Source organism: Haliaeetus leucocephalus, unplaced genomic scaffold (genome assembly GCF_000737465.1).
Source record: "Haliaeetus leucocephalus isolate CR32 unplaced genomic scaffold, Haliaeetus_leucocephalus-4.0 Scaffold517, whole genome shotgun sequence".
In the NCBI taxonomy this organism is placed as follows: Eukaryota; Metazoa; Chordata; class Aves; order Accipitriformes; family Accipitridae; genus Haliaeetus; species Haliaeetus leucocephalus.
The window spans coordinates 2,732,721-2,754,269 of record NW_010972953.1 but is presented as its reverse complement, the minus strand read 5'-3'; the positions used below and the strand labels follow the sequence as shown (position 1 = coordinate 2,754,269).

Below are 21,549 nucleotides of genomic sequence, written 5' to 3'. Positions count from 1 at the left end.
GGCCGGGCCGGGCCTGCCGCCGCGCCCCCTCCCGCTCCTTCTCGCTCCTTCCCCGGCCCGGTGTGTGGGAGGCGCCGGGCCCGCTCGGAAGGAACGCCGACGCGCTCAATGCCCAGGGTGAGGGGAGCCGCGGGGGGGAGGGGGGGGAATTCGGGTGAGGAGGGACGGCGGGAGGCTGGAGCCCCCGCCCCGGGGCGGGCCTGGGTTGTGGGGTGGGGGGGGTGTAGTGGCTCCGGGGCGGCCTGTGGGACCCCCGCCACCGGCTCCTTGGGAGGTTTTGAGAGGATCCCCAGCCTGTGGGGCTGGTCCGGGGGGGGGGCTTCCCTGGCCTGGGGAGTCTCCTTTGGCCCCCGCGGCTGATTCGCAGGGGTCTTTTGTGCTTTGGGGGTACCGGCTGGGCTGCGGGTCTAGTTTGGGAGGGGTCTTTGCTGGTCTAGGAGGCTCTCTTTGGTCTGAGGGGCCGGTTCTGGTTGCCCTTCCTGGTCTGGGGGGATTTCCTGACCTGTGGGGATTGTTTGGGGAATCCTTCTGGGCCCTGGGGGCTCCCTCGGCCTTTGGAGCAGCCTTGGGGGCAGCTTGTTAGCCTATGCGTCCCTACTCTATTTTGGTTTTGGCGGGGGGGGGGTGTCCCTGCTTGTGGGTTGGACTGGTATGAGGGACCCCTATGGCCGGTAAGGCTGGTTTTAGGGTGGTAGCCCTTGTCTGCAGTGTTGGGCTGCTTTGTGGGATGTCCCTTCTATGTGCAAGGCTGGCTTGGAGGGTCCTCCCCTCATCTGTGGGATGGGGCTGACTTACAGTGCCCACCCCACCGGTTTGTATGGCTGGTTTGTGTGGGTCTCTCCTCAGCTGTGGGGCTGGGATGAGTGGACTCCAAAGGGATAGTTTAGTGGGGGTAGTCTGCCTTGTACCTGGGCTTGGGGGGGGTGGTGTTCAGAAGGGGAGGTCATTGCCTGTAGGATTGCAACAGTGGGAGGATGAGGAGGCTGCAGAAGGGTTGGTGTGTGTGAATGGGGGGGGGGGGTCTTGTACCTGGTATAGGAGGGCATTTGGAGAGGTTTGTTGGAGGGGAGGAGGTGTTACTTATTCCTGTGTGTCTGTACAGATGGGGGAAGAGTCTGAGAAAGGATGGGAGAGTTGTTCTGGGTGAAGAGGGGCCTGCCCTGTGTCAGGCCTGGTGCTGGTCTGTAAAGGGTAAAGAATTTTTCTGGGATCTGGGCTGGAAAATGGAGGTGGAAGGCTGGGAGCAATGTTGTGGGGGGAATCTTTTTCAGGCTGGAGGGGGGCATGTGGAGCTGGAAAGGAAGGGTGTCCAGGATGTGGTGGTTTTCCTGGGGTTTGAGTGGGGGCAGGGTTGTGAATGCCGGCCAGTTTGTGTAGTTAGAGGGCTGCCCTGTGGGATTTGGAGCTGCCTGGGCTGAAAGGGGGGAAGTTGATGGAGTCTGGCCTGGCCAGGGCAGCGGCTAAAGAAAGTACTAGTGTTGCTGAGGGTGCTAAGAGTGACCTGCAGGAAGGCCTGAGACAGGGAGTGGTGTAGTTACTGGGAATGGCTGTTGTTTGCTGCTTAGGGCATGCTTTGGTGGGTGAGGAGCCCTAGTTACTGAGAGCTGGAGGTTTGGGATTTGGAGCACAGGTGAGGTTGCAGGTTGGGAGGTGTTACGGTATGGGGATGATCATAGAAGTGGCCTCCACTCAGTTGCAATGATGGTTCCTCGTGGTTCCTTGGTGTGATTAGTCACAATCTGCTTTTTCTCTCGGGGCAGCTGTGTGCTTGTTGGTTTCAGTGTGAGGAGGAGTAAGGCAGAAAGTTGGCTTTTAAAGGCTACTGTATAAATGGAAACTTGCTTCAAAACTCCCAAAATGAACCCGTCAGGTTCTGACTCAGAACTGCAGTTAGTATTTAAAGAAGAAAAAAGATAAACCCACTGCTAGCAACAGCCAGAAAACTCTATCTCCTTATGACTCAACATGTAGAAATACTTAAATTTAAGTAACTCAACTGTTGGAAAGAAAAGATCAGTCAGAGTTAAGGTAGGAGTATGTATCTGCGTACGTATGGATGCGCAGCCAGGAATGTCAGCCTTCTTACAGAGTCTGGTAGTGATGTTTTTACGAACATCTCTCATAAACATAGATGATTGACTTCAAGTTTAATTACCTGCAAATACTCATCATTCTCTTCCACACAGCAGTACTCAAATGTTCTTCCTCTATCAGAGCGGAGCTGAACTGTGATCGCAGCTGGCTTCCTCGCTCCTGCCGCTGGACTTTGCCCCGTGGTGGAATGCTGTGTTGGTTAACTGTTGTGAGGCCTGGGAGGGAGAGCGCTGATGTGCGGCCCTGGGGAGAGCTGGGCGATGCATGGCTCATGGAAAGGCACATTTCTGTTCTCGCTTTAAGGTGGACCATCCACAGCTGAAAATGTAGCTCTTGAGATACAAAATTATTTGCTTGCACTACAGTAAATGATGTAGGTTGTGTATTTTGATAATGTCTTTGGAGGAGAAAACATGTTGTCAGTGATGCACCATTACTGAACCAGCAGAGAGGAGCTCTGTGTTGTCTGTTGTATCTGGATTAGTTTGACAGCTGCTTTGCCTGTTAAAGACTTGGAGATTTAAAAGAGCTCTATCTAAACATTGAAAAATAGACCTCATGGCTTGAAAATCTGGGCTAGAAGTTATCTTTTTGACACATGTGAATTGCAGTGCTAGATCAGGCTGGCACCTGTTTAGGCCAGTATCTGGCTGATGCATATCAGAAGAGAGTATAAAGTACCTTTATAGTGGCTGTTGACTTTGGTATCTTTTTGTGGCTCATTTTGCTAATTGTGAAGGGGTAAAGGAGTCTTAAATCCCTTAATCCTTTTTTCAGTTGTAACACTTGAGATGCTGGGTTGCTGTCTCTATTCAGGTCACTGTTACGTGTACCTTTTTGTTACCCCTTGTTTCCCTCTGTTCTGTACTAAAAAGTTAAATTCTTTTTGGTCTCATACACTGAAAGTCTAGCTCTGCTGGAAATAATGGATGGTGGATTCTAACAATTGAGGCTTCAGGGATGTGCAGTGAAACTTATCAGTAAGCTTCAGTTTCAGTTGTCAGACTGAATTTAACTGCTGCAGGAGCATGGAAAAGGAGCCAACTCTCCACTAAGTCATTTTTCCGGCAGAGGTATATGGCAAATTCAAATAAGTGAGATGAGTAAGATGCAAGTAATTCAACTCTGTAACTTCACAGAGTAATATCCCTGTTGCTGTCTGATTTGAAATTGCTTTTAAGTCGTGCTTGACTTGTTAATGGGTTTTTGGTGTTTTTTGTTTGGTTTTTTTTTTATACTTCATCTTAAAGTCTGAGAATATTTAGCCCGAGTTGTTGGGGGAACTGATGGTCTAGCAGGATTGTTTTTTCAAAGACCAAGAGCTGATACAGCTTAGACAACTCAGCATTCTGATTTTTAGGAATGGGTTATTAGTGTCACATACTCATGAACTGTTGTCTAAAGTAATTTTTTATTTTACTTAAATATAATTCTGTGACTTAAGCAGGATAATAGCTTAAATTTCTTTTTCTTAGTGGGGCCTTTTGGTTTTGACTTCAAACACTTTTAGTAACTTTAAACTTTTTGGGCATGGTATGTAAATATCATTCAAATGTGTCCTCTGAAGGGCTTTTAAAAACTAAATGGTGGGTGGGGAAGGTGTTCAAAAAAATCCTGTGTCGGAACAGCATTTATAACTATGAAGCAGGTTCTATTTCACAGGAAAGAAAAGATCTTAAGCATAAAGCATGCATGCCTATCAATTCTTTCTGAAAGAGCTAACGCTGTAGCTAATCACTTCCCACTGCTGAGCTTGCCAGGATGATGATCTCTGTGCATCGATGCCTGCGTTGGATATAGTGGTTTGACCTCACCCAAATTTAGGGAGAGCTGCTAAAATTTTTTGTGTAGTAATCAATTTTAAGTTTTGCTGCAGGATTGTTCTCTTGCTGAGTAGTCTTGTATGGTATGTTTGACTATGCTTGCTGTTTCCTGATGTGTCGCTTTTAAGTTGAGACTTCTTTAATCTGGACTTTTTTTTTTCTTGCTAAGGCAGATCTCTATCTGCTGCCGTGGGTTTTATAGCCTCGGACGGAGCGACTGGGTTAGTGCAAAAGGAAACGAATGAGTCACCCGCAGAACTTGTCAGCAGGCTGGGAGGGAGCTCTGCGGCGGGGGTGGATAGGGTGGAACAGTAAAATTTTTGACCTCACCCCTCTCTAGGCACGTGTCATTCTGAGCAGGCTTCCTTCAGAGAGCGTTCAAGAATTTTTTCCAAGAATGTTAGTTCCAGAGTTTCTTTTCTCTGTATACTAGGAGAGTATGTTTTAGAGAAGATGGTTGCTTTGGTTCTTGCTAACGTGTGTTTTCACTGTTTTAAGGCTCATTTTGGAGGTCTTGGTGAATTCTTTCACTTGAAAAGCACGTTGTGCTCCAGACAAAACAGGACATTTTGATAGTGTATGGATAGAATGTGGGTCACTTAGCAGGGCAATGCAGGAAGGGGAAGTGAAATGTGGTGTATGCAGAGTGTCAGGAAAAGCCTGGCTGGGCTGCAGTGTTGTGTCAGGATGGCAATTTTTATGGGATCAAGTTGTACACCATCAGTGCTCCGAGATACTGATTTCACGTGTGTAAATGTGAACCATGAGAATGAGGTTTTATAGAAGAGGAAAATTAGCAGCTCATGACCTAACTTCGTTAACATCGAATGTGGATTTCCACTTACAGGAACAAAATCAGTTGAGATGGTTTGAAAATACTAGTCTTCAAAACACTGAAGTATTCTTTTAATACCGACTGACAAATTAGCGGGCTTTGCTGTGCATCCTGTGCACTGGGTTATTTTGAAAGGTGATCCAAGTGACCTTTCCAAAGGTATCCGTGTTTTGCAATCTCTGGAAGCTGCAGCTGTTGTAAGCTGTTTCGCTGTCTCAGTGTAGCTAAGGCAGCGCTTTTACGGGCGTGTTTTGAAGGAGATGGTGGAACTAGGAATTCCTTACGAAGTTATTACTTGTTTTTCATTAAACCTGTCTCCCTGAACTTGTATAGGCTCAATACAGAAGCGCAAGCGACTTGCCCTATTGAAGCAACTAATTTAGGAGTCAATGCAATGACAGACGAGGCAGCCACTGGAGATGAATATTGTAGGTGTGTTGGATTTTTACTTAAGGCAATCTCAAGTGAAGCTTCTATCGAGTTAGGAATTCATTTAACTGTCCTCTCAATTAGTTAATCACCCTGATTTATTTATGCTAGTTAATACAGCTGCCCCTTGCTTACTTTTAAGCATATTCTTGCACGTTCATAGCATTTTGAAAGACATTCTTCTCCAATTGGCCTCATTAGGCTTTATCAAGCTCTCTTGCGTGTATGGCTGTGTGAGTGAAGGAGGTGGGGAGCTCACAGTGCTGTTAGTTGTAACTTAAATTAGTCCTGTCTGTAGGTGCAGAGACTGTCACAGCTCACTAAACTTGGCTGTATAGATAGGCATCTTGATTGATGTTTATTCTCTGATAATTAAGTTAAACAACATCAGGAACTGACTCCCAAGCATATCTAGTTCTTTTCAGATGCATGAATGGTTATTGCTTGGCTTGTTTGTCCTGCTGTCTGCTTTTTCTCCTCTGGTTCCTGATGGCACCTCATTCGTAGCGTTGACGTGTTGGATACTGCTGCTCCCTTTGAGGCCAGCCACATAAAACATGTTGTAATTTTTTGGTTTCTCTCCATGTGTTATCTCACTTTCTACGTAGAAAAAGCTGAAGGTTAATTGGCTGAAAAATTATTCCTTGTTTTATGTTGTGCATAGACCTGGTTACCATTTATTGTCATCAGTTTGATAGTGCTCAGTTCTCTTGGGGTTTTGAAGTGCAAATTTGCTTACTAAGATGGGGAGGAAGACATTTTAATGTATTTACTTGGGGAGATCAGAGGTTGTAGACAATAGGGTTTTTCCTGTTTTTCATTTTCTTAATTAGAAGCCTGGTTTTTCTTTTTAAACTTCAGCTTAACTGTTAGCAGTTGAAAGTCATGGCAGGAAGGGATATATGTGTCTAGCCAAACTCTTAAAAATAGGGTTGTGTGCTACATAAACTTCTTATCCTTCTGGAAATAATTTTTCAGACTTAAATACAGTGCTTTACATTTTTAATCACTCCTTAGCTATTAGCTAATTAAATGCTTCAGTAATATTCCTTTGGGGAAGGTAAGATGGTGTCATTCCTGTTCTGCAGATGAGCTGAGCTACTGAAAGTGGCTTGGCCAAGGTCAGACCATGAGCAGCTGCAGATCTGAGAGTAGGACTTGAATTGGTGACTCCCCTGCCATACTTAATTTAGTGGAACATGTCATCTCCATGTGTCCTTTCTTAATGACTTAGTAAATCGTTTTTACAAAAGACTTTTAAAATAATTGGGTTGAAATTCCCTCTTTGATTTGCTTGAGGGAGGAGAAGTGTAACCATAATGACCTGATTTGATACAACTCACAGTGCAAATAGCACTGGATGAGGCTCTTCCAACCAAATTATTGGTGCTGAAAAGAAAAATGTTTAAAGGATTTGTTTAAATGTGATGCAATAGCTCTTCCCCTCGTGACAGTGTACTTTGTAATGCTGTAAGACTCTGGTACTCTGGATCCAAGTTTTGATCTCCTATGCCAAGATCTGCTGACCGCTGTTTTTATTTAAATGACCTTGTTAGGTCCTCAAAAGTTAGTTTTGAAATTGTTCCTGTAATGTAAGTCTGCAGGTCCCTCTCCAGGACATGTCAGATGACTGGAGTGTATGTTCAAATGGGGTAAAAACAGGCCAGTATTTGACTGAAAAAAGACTTTCTTGCATCAAGTTTTACAGGTGTTGGACACATGTGGATGCTGTAACTTTAGTCATTCTGTTCCTGGTACATCGTCGCTATAGCAGACTGTAATACATTTTAACAAATCCTTTGCTTTGAGATTTGGTAGTATGTATGAAAGAGTTGTGACAAATGTGCAAGAATTGACAAGTGTAAGGACTTGAGTATGATGTGTTTAGCTGGGACTCTTCCATCTGGGGTGAGACTTAATCCTGTAGTCTTTACACTGATAAAATATTCCAGGATTCACTTTTGAAATTTGTATTTCAGTCACTTAGAGCAAGAACTGCGTTAAGGTCGGGGGAGGTTATTGAAAACATCTTTGTTCTTGCCTCTGGCAACCTAATTAATGTATTTTTTTTAGCATTGAAAGCTGTTCTTTAAGGAAATAATTGCTGTTCTTTGGGTGATTTTTGACTTCATGTCAGTGAAAAAGGTAATTTTGTAGTACTTAATTTGACTGTTTTAAAGCGAGGATCTCATTAAAATGTTGAGCACACTAGAAGTTTGGGGTGTGAACTTCCATGCATGTGTGTTTTTCCCTAATTGTGTTCACTTAAGTGTGCCACGTTGACCTTCCCGCTTGAGTTGCAGGTTTGTGACTTCTGGCTGCTAGTTTGGATTTTACTCAACTGATTTAAAACTTTTTCCTTAGAAAGGAAGTGTCGGTAGTGATTCTTTGGCTTCAAGATTTTTAAATGCAATGAAAAGCCGTGTTGCTTATTTAGTATTTCAGCCTTAAATGAGCTGAGCTAGGTTAGGTTGGCTCCATTTTCATCCCTCTAAACTTCATGGTAGAATTACATTGTCCCATCTTCTATTGCTGGAACATCTATATTTTGAATCCTGGGTGTTAGGACTGGAAGCTGCTGCTGTCTTAATGCCCTAGTCTGTAAACACAGATAAGACTGAGAATAACTAAAATTTATTACCGCTAAATGACCATTTGGTTACTTTTGAAGTGACTGATTTCTGAAGGGTATCTCCCTACTACAGTTGGGAGTTTGGTGGTACAACAATGTTGGTGAAATTTATGTGCTAGCAAAAGCTCAAATATATGGCAGTTTAGTTATACTCTTATTTCTACTTGTACTGCTGATTTTGTTCAGAAAATAAAGCCATACCAACAATATTTTTTACATATTTGGACTTAAGCCAAACAGGTACGACTACCAACAGACACTTTCAAGCGTGTACGTGGCTTTGTGCTATTTTCTCCTCTTCTAGGGCACCTGGTTGGGAGGGAGGGGCCAAAGAGAGCACAGAAAGGTTTCCTTGTTCTCCGTTCCGGTGCCTGGCTGCGAGGAACAGCAGTTACAAGAAGTCGCGTGTCTCTGGGCTAGGGCATACTTGGTGCCAAAAGAATATTCGGGATTATGGCTATTGGGACTCCAGTGAAGACTGATTTTGTTTGTTTTTTAAATATAGTTTTATCTAGTCCAATTTGAGTTTTCTGGGAGGGTCAATAGTTGGTGTTTCTGGAAGCAGAAGCAACAAATCCTATCACGTGGTATTTTTCTTCTCTTTAGGTGTTCTGTTGGAATATACGTCGCACATTTATGGCGATTCTGAGTGTGAGGGCAGACTTCTGCCAGGCCCAGCACAGCATCCTGGCTGACAAGTGAGCTGAGTGCAGGGGGTTCTACGTGCCATAATTACTTTGCCTTGAAGACTCCAGACACAGTGAACACACTCAAATATATGGGATATCTTCTAAACATTGGAAGCATATTCCTTTTACTGACTCTAGCAAAACTAAGCATCAAGAAAACAAAGTGGAGAGAAAATCTGCTGCCCTTACTTTTTTGCCTCACCAGTGCCTAAATGTAGAACAGGCTGCCTAGTCTTGCATGTAGTCAGAATTTTTGGAGTCTGAAGGATACCACCTGCAGTAATTGAGGCTGAAGTTGAATTCAAGTGGATTCTGAAGCAAACCTGCTTTTCTAGAAGCGAATTCTTTAAGGAACAAACACGTCAAAGCAAGCTCTGATCAATCCCAGGCATTTTAGTGGTCTTTTTAATGTTTTCTGCTGTGAAACGTTTCCAAGGTTATTGATTTTTTTTAAATTTTTTTTTTTTGGCCCCTTACACGTTTTATTTGCCATTATGAACCGTCCAGCCCCCGTGGAAATTACTTATGAGAATATGCGTTTCCTGATCACTCACAACCCAACCAATGCAACCCTCAGCAAGTTCATAGAGGTAAGGCAGTCAAAGTATCATCCTTCTTTCCTTATACGCTCATAGTTTCTGTAGGAGTACAGAACAGTCATTCCTCACACCTGTTGCTCAATGCTTTGGCTATGTTACATGTTACTTGAAGTTTAAGGCATTTTTATCTTTAATTAATTGTTCACATTCTCTTGACAGTATGAGAAGAGAATCCACTGATTACTTTTGAAAAAGTCCTGCATTTCTTTAATTGCAAGAGGCTGGATGAGCTTCCATTTTAGAATACTAACATACACCCTTGCGATCGTTCCTGTCCTGGTTTCTGAAGGACTGCATGTCCTATGATTCTAAGTGTTATTTTTCATTAAATAATGCAGTGCTTCTAATATGTCAATCTATTGCTCGTCTTTTGGCTTTTAAAATAGTTAACAGAATTGTAACTGGTTTCTGACCTTTCTTCTCTCTTAGAGTAGGATTAAGTGCAATACTTCAGTTTACAGGATGTGTTATCCAACCGCCCTACCAATCCCAGAATTGTCAGATTTCATATGCCAGAATTTATCCACGAAAAATGGCATTTGCCTGGGTTGAACTGTGGGAAGAGTCACTTACGATGGGCAGTGGATCATGCTATTACTAACACAATAAGATCTTAAATACAGCAAAATTTAATATTCAGTTTTCTGAAAAAGTAACAGATGGTATCATCAGAGAAGTAGTAGTACAGTGTATTTCTGCATTCCAGTTTGCTCCAAACCTGCTATATCTTTGTGCCCTTGTATCTTGTATCTAGAGGACTTTTTATCTTGTGTATGCAGGTCTTTTTCATTCCAGAGAGATGCTGTCATCTGATACTGATGTCTGACTGTGGCTATTAACAGACTTCCATCATTTAGCAGTGTGCTCTTCACCATGAATCTGCTCAGATATTAGTGGTTAATTTTGTCTGAAAGCCATGTTCTTTTGGTCTCTCTCTATTTTTTTTCCCTATTATTGTGGATTGTCTTCCTTTTTCAGGAGTCTTGACTCTGGAATAGATATTATTGCTAGTTGTTAGAAGTTATAGTGATTCAGTCCAAATATGAGAGGAAATTCTGCTTGCTGTATGAACCTTCAAAGTGAACTGGAACAGCTTTTGTTTGATCTTCTGATTATTTATCTAGCACAATGTGCTACTTATAGTGCATTACAAGGAAGCTGGAGTATGGTGGGGTGTGTGTTCTGTTCCTCCCTGCCTCAAAATGTCAACACTGGCTGAAGCAAACAGTTCCAGGCTTCTATTTAAAGAGAAGAAGCTGCTTGGAGAATATAAGCAGCTATTTTAATTTTGCTCTTATATATGCAATTCTTCTCCACCTTGGCATTTCCCTAGAGAAGAAGAATTCAGAGCTGTTTCACACTTAACTCCTGTCACTTGTAACCCTTGTCCTAATGTAGGTCATAAACCCCCCTTTCTGCGTTGGCCCTTGCTCCTTCACTGTGTAGTCACCTTGGAGCTGTGCAATAGTCACGGTACGACTGACTCTGTGTAAAATGTTTAGTTTTGTAGCTGATGTGAAAGTTCTTTAATTCCACTCTGCCAGTGTGCTCACATGTTTTCCTTTTTCTTAAAGGAGCTGAAGAAGTACGGAGTGACAACCTTGGTGCGAGTTTGTGATGCCACTTATGATCAAGCTCCTATTGAAAAAGAAGGAATCCAGGTTCTAGTGAGTTGCCTTTAAAACTGTCTAAAAAAGCAAAATTATGTGTCTAGAAGTGGTGGGGATGGCTTTCATGTTTTGGGCAAGAGCTTATGACTGTTTCAGATTGGCCAAAAGCAATGTGATCCCCTGCATCAGCTAAAGCTGGTTTTGAGAAACTCCCTGTACTTTTGTGAAAGGTACTTGCTGATTCATTACTATTGCCTGAGCGCTTCAGTTGGAATAGAAATGTCTATTCCTGGATTTCTGGATTTGTTAAGGTATTTTGATTGCGTTTTAGTGGCTAGCTCAATAGTAATCCAGTGTTCAGCCTTGCCTTGTGGTCCATACAGCTCAGTTTGGTCCTTTTCTCTAGATACAGCACTTCTTGGCTTTACTGTTGACCTTCTCGGAATGCAGATAGAACTCCCTTCTCTTGCTCTTTCAAAAAGGGCCACCTTTTGAGACTAGCCGACACGTTGATATAGGCTTCCGTGGACTGGCTGTAGCAGGGCCTCATCACTGTTCCCCTCTAAATGGAGCCTGGCTGCTGATGGCTTCCCTGTTCAGCAGGTGGAATTCCTTAACTGCTACTCATAGTTAATGTTATGCAATGACTGTCTGACTAGATTGTCTAGTATTGCTTGGTGTTTTAGGGGAGGTTTTTTTAATAGGTGTGTGCTCATACTAAGCTTGCAGGCGGTATTTTTCCAGGCAATGCTTCTGAATTATTACAGTGTGTCAGATATAATCAGTTTATTTTACTGGAGTGAGTAATACTCTGTTGTGAGGCCAGAAATTGCATCTTACCTTCTTGTTGCAGGTAGTCAGTCTTCTGTTGCCTCTTGATTTTTATGGCTTAGTCAGAGGAAAACTTCTGCAGTTTTCCATTAGGAGAAAAACTTGCACCCTGGCATATCTGTGAAAACTCCACGTACAGGTCAGTCAGGTTTCTTGGCTTCTGGCCCTAGTAAGCATTTACTCTAGTTCTAGGCAGCCGCGTGTGCCTCAGTGTTGTTGGAAAAATCAGTCATTACAGGGCTACCAGTGCTCCTAGGGCTGTGTTCTGGAATAGCATTTTTGTTCGCTCTAGAGCTGTCTTGGACTTGGACGTCACAGCATTTTCAGGCACGCTGCTGTGAAACCTCTAGCTGCGATACTCCTAAGGTTGCCAGAAACTGCAAGGATTAAACTCATGGTGTAGAAGCCCTCAGAGCCCTGATTTAAGCTGGGGCTTAAGAGTATTTCTGTGTTCCTCTGCCAGAGCAGAGATCGGAGTTCTTCGTAGAAGACATAGGACAGTTTTGCAGGTGTCCAGCTCTGCCAGAGTGGCTGCCCTGTGAGGCCAGCTGACCTTGGCTGCTGCAGCTGTGAGTGAAATCCACCTTCTCCAGCCCATGGCTGGGGCCCCAGAGGCAGCTGCAGGAGCTGGGGAGTGCTCTGTGCTCTGGAGCCTGCACTTCTGAAATAGTTTGGGGATTTTGGTTCTCAAAAAATTTTAAAAACTTGGTGTTGGCTAAGTTTGAACTGAAAGCAGTTTTTTGAGGAAGCTTTTCTAAAAACTGGAAATGGTGTTTCCGCCAGCTCTGCTAAGCATCATTCTTTTGGAGAGCCTTTCACTTTGAGTAACACATGTGAGAGTCTTGTGTCTGTACGCTTTTGTCTCGGCTAACAAGCCTCTCTGCATTTGGTACGTACCAGTTCTTAGTATTCCACTGCTGCAGAAGGTGAAACAGGAGAGAGCATAAATCCACCAGGCAACTGTTAAGGGTAACAGAAAGCAGGAGGTGACAGGGATCACTGATCCTGATGATCCCAGTCATGAGGTTGTCTTAGTAATTTACTGTATTGCAATAGCATTTTGCTATTTGAGATAAGCTTAGTTAGTTACCAACATAACCACCTCCTGTATAGCTTTTTCTTCCTATGAATGCATGCTTTTTCAAAGCAGAGTCCTGTTGCTGTTCAGAAATGGTATTGAATTACCAGCTGGCTGAGAAAATAACACGTCACTATTTAAAGCTAATATTTGCTTGCAAAAATAACATTAAGATTAAAAACACAGCCTGAGGGAGATTAGTGTCTATTTTAAAACTGTTGAGGTCAAAAGCATAGTGAAACCCCTGAAAATGAGAGCATTTTAGCAAAGCCTGCTCTCATGCCGTGATACAGGATCATGTACTGGCAAGATGGGTAGAATGTGGCAGCTACGGAGTTGCTTTGGCAGATGGCATAGTGAGAAAGTAGAGAATTAGATGTTCCATGCTTGAGGTAGTACTATTGCGTGCGCATGTTTATCAACAGAGATTAAATCCAGGAGACAGGAGGCGGGGATGGATTTAGTTTCTGTGGGCTTCTGCAGTTCTTACAGTTATGTTCACATGTAAGGTCTTTTAACATAGAAATGTTACATCAGAAAAACTGGTAGTTTTTTCTGGAAGTATTTTTGCACTGGCTGGCAACCAAGGAGGCTGCGATAGTTTTGTTCATCTTAAGGATCTAAGACACGTTCTATTGTTCAGCTTCTATCAGTCCTTCATTTACTGTTCATCCCTGGATCAGACTTTCTTTGCCCTCTGTGCCCTCCAGAATGGCCACTGCCTGAATGCTAACAGGCAGTTGGGAGTGCCTGTGTTAGAGATGTGACTTCATTGCCATCTGATATTTACTGCATTGCCATGGGCTCTGGTATTGAAAGGAAGGAAGGTTCCATGCTGGTGGCTGTGGTCTCATGCTACACAGATGCAGGCAGTTCTGGGAGCGTTTTGCTGCCATAACTTCAGTGCGAGTTGCACGCAGGTTTTGAAGAAAGGGTTCTTTGTCACTTTGAAGTCCTGTTACTGCTTCTTGGTCTTCTCAGTTCTGCATTGCCAATCCTGCAGTCGTTGTTACTGACAAACCCAGAGCTGTTCTGCTGAGCAAGGCTGCTTCAGATAAAGGGCAAATAAGAATAACCCTTTCTTGCCTGTCCTCCTTCCCAGCTACTGCGGGGTGGTACAAAAGAGGTGTATTTTCTGTTTGTGCAGTCTTGGTGCATGATCCTGGTTATTAATGAGTGTTTTGGTCGTGGAGCTTAGCAATTTGTTTTCTCTCCTGTCTGACAGGAGTTCGGAGGTGATGCTGGTAGAACTCGTAATCAGGAGAAAAAACCTGCAAAACTTTGCTGCAATTACTCCTCTAGTCCCAGAATTATTCTTGTTCCTCATTCTGGGCAGTGTCCCATGCAGCAGTGTTTTATCAGTGCTAATTTAATGTCAGTGGTGTACCATTGCTGAGAAGGTGATGCTCTGTGGGGAAGTGATGATTGTGGTTAATTCAGGCCAGCACAAGAGTTGTGTGGACATGATGGTTAAGATGTAAGCTAAAGCAATGTAGTAAGCCGCTGTATTTGGTCTGAAGGAAAGGATTTAATTTAAACTAGGACACAGAACTGACATGTAAATCCTGTTCTTTGCAAGGCAGTTTCAAAAGAAAGCATCTTGCAATGGGTAATGCCTCTTCTCTTGGCAGCCCATACATCTCTTCCTGGGACAGTGGATGACACTGGGCCTAAAATAATACAGCTAGCAGTGTGTGATTGAGTGGAAAATCTCATAAAAGCCTTTTATTAGAAAGAACAAGTTTTACTTTATGATCTTGTTTCTATAGCCTTTTATTTTGCTGTGTTGTCCCAGATATTTTTAATTTCCCATTGCTTTAAAGAAGGAGTTCTCCGCACTCTTCAGACTTTGTGTATCTTTCTGAATTAATAGCATATAAAGTTATTTCAGTAACTTAAAGCTTTTTGGTTTTGTAGTTCTGAGACAGATTTCTACCTTGCAGCTTTTTCAAGTGCTGACACATTTATAGAGGTGCTCTTGGGCTGAGGTCTGTGCTAAGCTGTACTTGCTATTCAGGAAGTATTAGGGTAGCAATAAGTGCATTTCAAAATGAAAAGTCTGGCAGATTTTTACCTTTGGTTGTACTTGTTCAGAGTTTCTGCATGCTTCTTTCAGGCTTCAGAGAATATTACTTCATGTTAACCTGTTTTCACGATACTACATGAAAGTCTTGTTTCTAGCCAATGGGGGAAGAAGAGGGCTCTTTTCAAAGCAATATCCCTACCGTTTGGAGAGGTGGTTGAATAATACAAAACTCTGGCTATGAGTCTCTCTTGTAAAATGTGTTGCATTCATCTAATGAAAAGTGCTAAATTAACTACTGAGTATTGCTTTTTCCCTTGCATCTAGGAGTGCTCTTTCTACAGCACTCCCTGTGTCTGAGGAGACTATAAAGCATGTGATATTGTGCTTGGTCTTGAAATGTAGGACATGTAGTACTCCACTTAGCACAAGTTCCAGGGGAGAGCTGTGACCTCGAGAAAATGGGAAGCTTCTCGCATGTAGTTTTGATTGACAGCCATGTTGATGATACTAAATGTGACCTAGGTAGTTTAAATGTTGGCTACCCCTTTAATAGGCAGAAATGTAATTGTAAATGCTGCTTCATTGTTGACTGCCTGTGTCTAAGCACTCTTCTTTTTGCTTGTGAATGTGGTTTTTTTGACTTGAAAATACCCAGGTAATTTTAACTGTCTTGCTTATTGGATTCATGGCAGCTGGACAAGCTGATCCATTTGAGTTGTTATGAAGTACCTTTTCCTCTTCTGATCCTCTTGAATTGTTATGAAGTAGCTTCTCTGTACAGAGTCTGAAGTACAAATAGTATTTTAAGAGGTTGACACAACCACAGGCAAAAGTCTACAGAGTTCTCATCTTTCAAATGTTTATTTGAAATGTCTATTGATTTTTACATATTTTTAATAAAATGAGATTTCAAGGGCAGCTATTTTTCTAAAAATTCTATACTACAAAGGAGTTAGTGTACAGTTTTATTGAAATTTTATTGAAAAGTGCAATTAAATGGTTGTTAAACATTTACTGTTGCATTATGATATTGACTTGCAAACTTCTGTGCAACCAGAAAAACACCCACAGAACTGTTCGTGTAATATGCACTTCTTGCTGAATGCAATATTTTCCTTCTCCCAGTTATGGTTGCCTTGCTGTTGATTATGAGTTGAAATCCATATAGGTAAAGCAGTTTTTTTCCTTCAAAGGACTGGCCATTTGATGATGGAGCACCACCCCCGAATCAGATAGTTGACGACTGGCTAAACCTGTTGAAAACCAAATTTCGTGAAGAGCCTGGATGCTGTGTCGCTGTTCACTGTGTTGCAGGGTTGGGAAGGTTAGTATTGTACTGTCTTGTTTTTATACTGGACTTAAAGTTAGTTTGTGAGGTAGGTCATGGAAGGTGTTAAGTAAATGCCAATTTCTCTTGTTTTCTCCCAAATGACACTTTAAAGCAGCAGCATCAAGTTTGTGTCATTAAAGCAAGAGATTTATTGCAGCTTAAAAACTTTAAGTAATTTCATACCTCTGATCAAGGACGAAAGGAGGAACTTGGGAGAGATTGTTCAGAACACTTCTGTCAATCATGAACGATGCAAGCAGTTAGAGATGCTATTAATTTGAAAGTATACGTCTTCCTGCTAAAACAATAAAATCTCTTGTGCTTTTTGACAAATGCAATATACATATATAGTACAATTTCTAAGGCTGTACAGTAGGTTTTTTTTAATTTCCTCCTGTTTTCAGCTGGTATACTATTAAGCCATGTGGTAATAAAAAAAGCATTTAGGAAAAACCGGTTCAATTGCTTTCTTGAAAGTGGCTTCATTTCAGTTTCAAGAAGAGTTAGGCTTGTATTTCTTGCTCACATGCACACTGATGTCTGTCTCCTCACCACTCAAAATGTAACTTCCTTCTTTGGGAAGAACTTCCTTTGAAGACAAAATAAAAAAAAGACTGATTTGGGAGAGCTAAATGCTACATTCATATTCCCAAATGTAATCTCTAAATGTTATATTTATCCTATAGGCTAGGAGGAAATGGAGCTTAAGTGTTAGTATTCTTACAATAACCATGGGACTGTTAATATTTAAGGATATGAATGAGTGGGCAAGAAAGGTGGATTAAAGAAATAAGTAAGCACAGAGTTGGAGTCTGTCAAGTTCTTAAATGTCCACCTCTAGAGAAGAAAAGATGGGGGAAATGAAGAGGTAGAGGGAGAAACGGCCAGTATTTAAAGACACAAGAGCCAAAAACCCAAAGCAATTAACATTTGTTTATCCATTTCTGCTCTATTTTTATCTGAGGAATGTCTTTAGGAAGGTGGCCACTTGCAACTCAAGTGATTTTTCAACTCTCCTGTTTCTTGCATAATATCAGGCTAAAGGGTATCAGAAGCTTCCCATCTTCTGTATGTCACATAAGCTTATGTTGTGTATCTATTCCTTACGGAATGACCTTTTTGCTGTTGTTCTCAGACTTCTTCAGGCCGAGGGAAAAGCAAGAGCTTTACAGATTCTGCTTTAATCTGGAGAACTGTCTACCTGTAGTAGGGAGTTGAACTTCAACTATAGTAAAAAAGGACTTTTTTGTTTTGTTTTGTTCAAGTGACTTTTGAAGTTTCAAATTTTTTCCTTTGGAAAGTGAATAATTCTGTTCATGGAGGTGCAGCATGGCAGTGATAGTGAGAGCTGTTTCTCTTGAACTATATTTTTGTTTAGCCATGAGTACAAGTTGTCGAATTGCTAGCACGTGTTTAATCTGTCACTACTCTGTCAGAGGTGCCTGTTGCAACTGTGTGTGTTTAGTGGGGTGAACATCAATGCAGGAGAAAGTCAGTGTGTATTGTGATTTCTGCTTGTTTGAAAAGTCAGCTCTTTACATTTAACTGATTTCCAAAATGTGGACCCCAAAGTAGAAAGTTTTACTCTGTTTTCCCTGGAACACCCAGTTCCATGTACAGCATATAATTACAAAAAAAAAATTCTAAATAAGTTATCTGTTCAGTGCTTCATAGATCTGTCTCACAGACAGCTAAATCTACAGTCTCATAAGAAGAATGCATGCAAGAGGTATTATGCACTTGTTTTATCCAAGTAGAAAATTAGGTTATAGTGAAATGAGAGAGCGTAAAAATCTAGAATTATTGTTTAACGTCCCAAACACTCAGGAGCTATTGATTTTTATTTTTTTATGTGTGTGCTGGAAGCAGAGCTGTCTACTAAAACAAATTTTACATTAGGTATTCAGCAGGCAAATGTCTTTCTGCAGATAATGCTTAAAGAGAAAATACTTAAGCTATCTGTTAATAGATAAATTTGATGTATTTTGAGGGGTTCAGTATATTGTTTCTCTAGATCTTCCTTAGATATTGATTTCTCTTTTAGGGCTCCTGTACTGGTTGCACTTGCTCTCATTGAATGTGGAATGAAGTACGAAGATGCAGTTCAGTTTATAAGGCAGTAAGTTAAACTTCCCCATTCTCAAGAAATCTCTCCGTTTATGTTGTATTTGAACAGCATGTGTCTTCAGCAAAGTTTGTTAGATTTCAGATTTTGTTTTCGAGTAGTATATCTTGACAATAATGCGCATCATGAGTTTGACATTAATGCTGAGGCTTTTGCCCTTTCCTCTTTTTAGAGATGAGGATTAAAAGGTGATCTCTCCTTTTTTTTTTTTAAATTTTTTTTAAAATGTGGGCTTATGTATTAAGCCATTGATCTAAGACTCAAAGATTTTGAACTTAGGAGGAAAAAATGTCTAGGCTGGGGCTGTAAAAATCATGGATGAATTGAACATGGACTAATTGCTCCTAATTTAAAAAAAAAAAAAAAAATGTAGCGAGGTTGGGCCCCCAAGCAGAATTTGTACAGCAAGGAGATGAGCACAAGCACTCCTACAGGTGTTGTGGGTGTGTTATCCACCCAGGAAATGTCAGCAATGACCCTGGCTGGAAAATAACAAAACTGGTGAAGGGTGAGACTGCAGAACTCTGGTTTAGTGATAATAACATCAGATCTTGAAATGAAGCCCAGCAGGTAAGATTATGTTGAATGAGCTTTGCCAAAAAAGCAGTTCATCCTTTTATGGATTCCCAGGGTCTTCAGTTATCTTTGTAAACTGTATTGTTGTCAACAGATTTCTCTGAATTTTTCCTTTCTTAAATTCCTTTTTTCTCTTCCCGGGTACAGTACGCTTTATACCGAGAAGCTCTTTTCTGAGAACCTCTTATATATTTGTATCTGAATGTCATGGTCTTACTTAGCTAATATAATAAGTAGCACATGCATCTGCAAGGAAAGGGTGACCTTGATGTTGTTCAGTGACTACTGCTGGCGATGGAAATAAACTCTCCCAATCCAAGAAAATATGCTGAAATTTGCTAACTGGATTTTGATTTTAATATTGGCATGTAGGTGATGAACTGCATGTGCTGGCCTGGTTTATCCTTCCTCAGAGTGTCAATGGATATGGAACCAAGCCAAAATGCTCTTTTGTAGATACAGAAAAGCTTTGAAATGAGGACTAATCTGCCTTAGAATGTATATAGTGATTGAAGCAGTACTTTTTCCATTGATATTAGCCTTCGTTCTCTTTGTTTTAGGAAAAGGAGGGGAGCTTTCAATTCCAAACAGCTGCTTTACCTTGAAAAATACCGACCTAAGATGCGATTACGCTTCAAAGATGCCAACGGTCACTGCTGTGTTCAATAAAAAAAAAAAAATCTCAAACGAAGGCAGAAGTTAGCATGGCTGTTTTCTGGACTCTTGGCACCTGGAAATGTGAATCTGGAATCAAACTACGTCATCAAATTAGTGGTGGAGTCAGTGCTCCTCAACCTCTGTCCTAATGGTGGTGATGATTGAAAAAATAAAAATAAAAAAAAAAATTAAGAGAAACATTTCAGTGAAGGATTGTTTTCTCCTTAAGCTGCAGTTTGAACATCTGCAAGGAGAAAATCAGTTTCTGAACCTTCTGTATTTTTAACTTTTTAAGAAAAGAAATAAAGTAAATTTTATGTCTAAGGAAAACCAGTAGAGCATTGGCTTGTGCAGAAACTATTTTCTTGACTTGAGGAAAGTACCCCACAGTTAGGGCCTGATACATTAATTCCTATGGGACTCTTTTAAATGGAGTTGCCTTTTTTTTTTTTCTTTTTTTTAAAAAAACCTTGCTGGGACCTGGCAGAGAGACATAAGGAGGAGCCTTTGTTGCTGTATGGGAGCAGTCTGGCAGCCTTAAGCCCAACCTGGGCATATTCTAGAGATGGGGTGATGTCTGTGTTGTATGTCTACATGGTGATCAGACTCTGCAGGTGTGAAAAAACTTCCTGGTGGGCTTTAACAGAAGACTCACTGCCTAATATCTTTGGTGAATCTGCTAAAGGCCTTTTCTGATTGGTGGGAGGCAGTGCTTTTAACTCTGTGTGTGTGTATGCATGTGTGTGTGATTTTATGTGTATGTATGTCAGTCTTATTTTTCCAAAGAATTTGGCTGAAGTGTTAATTGTCTTTCTGTTGCTAGATAGAAAATCTATCCTGGCAGAAGACTGATGTTCAAAAGTGTCCTAGGTGAGCAAGGGGCAATTCAGACGAGGACTTAAAATTAATTTATCTGTCATAAGGAAGAAGAAAAGGCTTTTTGCTGCTGTCCAGATTCTCTGGCTTGCTGAATACAGTAACTCAGGATTAGGGGGGAGGGTCTAATTCGTGTCATATATGAGGTAAAGATGGTACGCACACAGAAATGCGGTCCATGAATAAATGCCTGGTATGGGTATTTTCCCAGACTAGCCCTCACGTACAGTTCAGTTTAACCACTGATTGCCTTGCTATTTTTTTATTAGGCTCTTTTGGAGGGAGAATCTCTAGTGACACACCAACATGCCTATTGTATTCACCATTGGCAGATTGTACATATGCTGATTTTTGCAGTGTGGACTGGCACCACGTTCTCTTTGTAGGGCCATTGGTGTTGTCAGTGAATTAATCAAGACAAGTCATTTTAAGGCCTCTAATAAGCAGTTTCAGCTAGGCTACTTCTACCAAACACGTGTTAACTTAGTGCCCTGCCCCAGTAGTGACCTCATATGCTTTCAACTTGACATTATGTCTGTAATATTCAGCCATTGAAGGCTTTGAATACAGGTTTAGGGTCATACTCTGCTGTGATCTTTTGCTGTGGAGCACCAAAGGCTTTTGTTGGTCTGTGCCTGTAGTAGGTGTAGGCTGGTACCCATCTTCTACCAATACCTCAGCTGCTGGCGATGTGAACTGCCTTCACAGGATTTCTCCCTGTTCTAGACTTCTGCTTTTAGTCTGCAGCTTAGCTGCGCAAGCATTTTCAGAACACAGGTAATGGACTTTTAGAATTCTATTTCTGGAAGGGATTTATAAAATTAAGCAAAAAATAATGGTACTTGTCAAGCCCCTCGCTTTACAGATATGCCAACAGACCTGTTTGAGGTCCATGGCTGCACTCCACAAAACTCGGTCTGTACCCTGACTCAAGCTGTATTGTTGTACTGAGTTCCTTCCTCCCTTTAAGATGTGTAACGTTTCTGATTTCTTTAATGGATAAAGGAGATGCAAAAGTGTTTGTGATGTCAGTGCCTACATTAGGGAAGTAACGTATCTGGTAATGTTTGAGTCCATGTGGAAGGTAGATGATGCTGAAATTGCTGAATTCTGGCCTTTACCTTCCCCTCACAAACTAGAAGCCTAATGTTCTAACTGTTTCTGCAAATTAAAATCGATGTTTTTAGTAAAGTGAAATACTGGTAGTTAAAGCTGATTTGACAAATGATGGAAGTCAGATTGGAGGGGAAGGTGTTGAGCTGGATTAAAAACCAAACCCCAAGCCCTTCTGAAGAACAATAAAAAAAATTTTACATGCTATATGTATAACTTTGCATTC

General features: G+C 41.5%; 1 protein-coding gene across 2 annotated transcripts; it reads left to right on the top strand.

Annotated features, from left to right (window-relative positions):
* The first annotated feature begins 6 nt into the window (after nucleotides 1-6).
* Nucleotides 7-19,481, top strand: PTP4A2 (protein tyrosine phosphatase type IVA, member 2). 2 transcript variants are annotated; one of them, XM_010576009.1, is made up of 7 exons: nucleotides 7-117; nucleotides 2,187-2,397; nucleotides 8,420-9,092; nucleotides 10,676-10,768; nucleotides 15,840-15,970; nucleotides 18,021-18,095; nucleotides 19,238-19,481. In XM_010576009.1, exons 3-7 carry the CDS (start codon nucleotides 8,997-8,999, stop codon nucleotides 19,344-19,346), a joined length of 504 nt encoding a protein of 167 aa, XP_010574311.1. In that variant the 5' UTR covers nucleotides 7-117; nucleotides 2,187-2,397; nucleotides 8,420-8,996; the 3' UTR covers nucleotides 19,347-19,481. The 2 variants fall into 2 exon arrangements, with proteins under 2 accessions (XP_010574311.1, XP_010574310.1); XM_010576008.1 differs by lacking the exon at nucleotides 2,187-2,397.
* The last annotated feature ends 2,068 nt before the right edge of the window (nucleotides 19,482-21,549 follow it).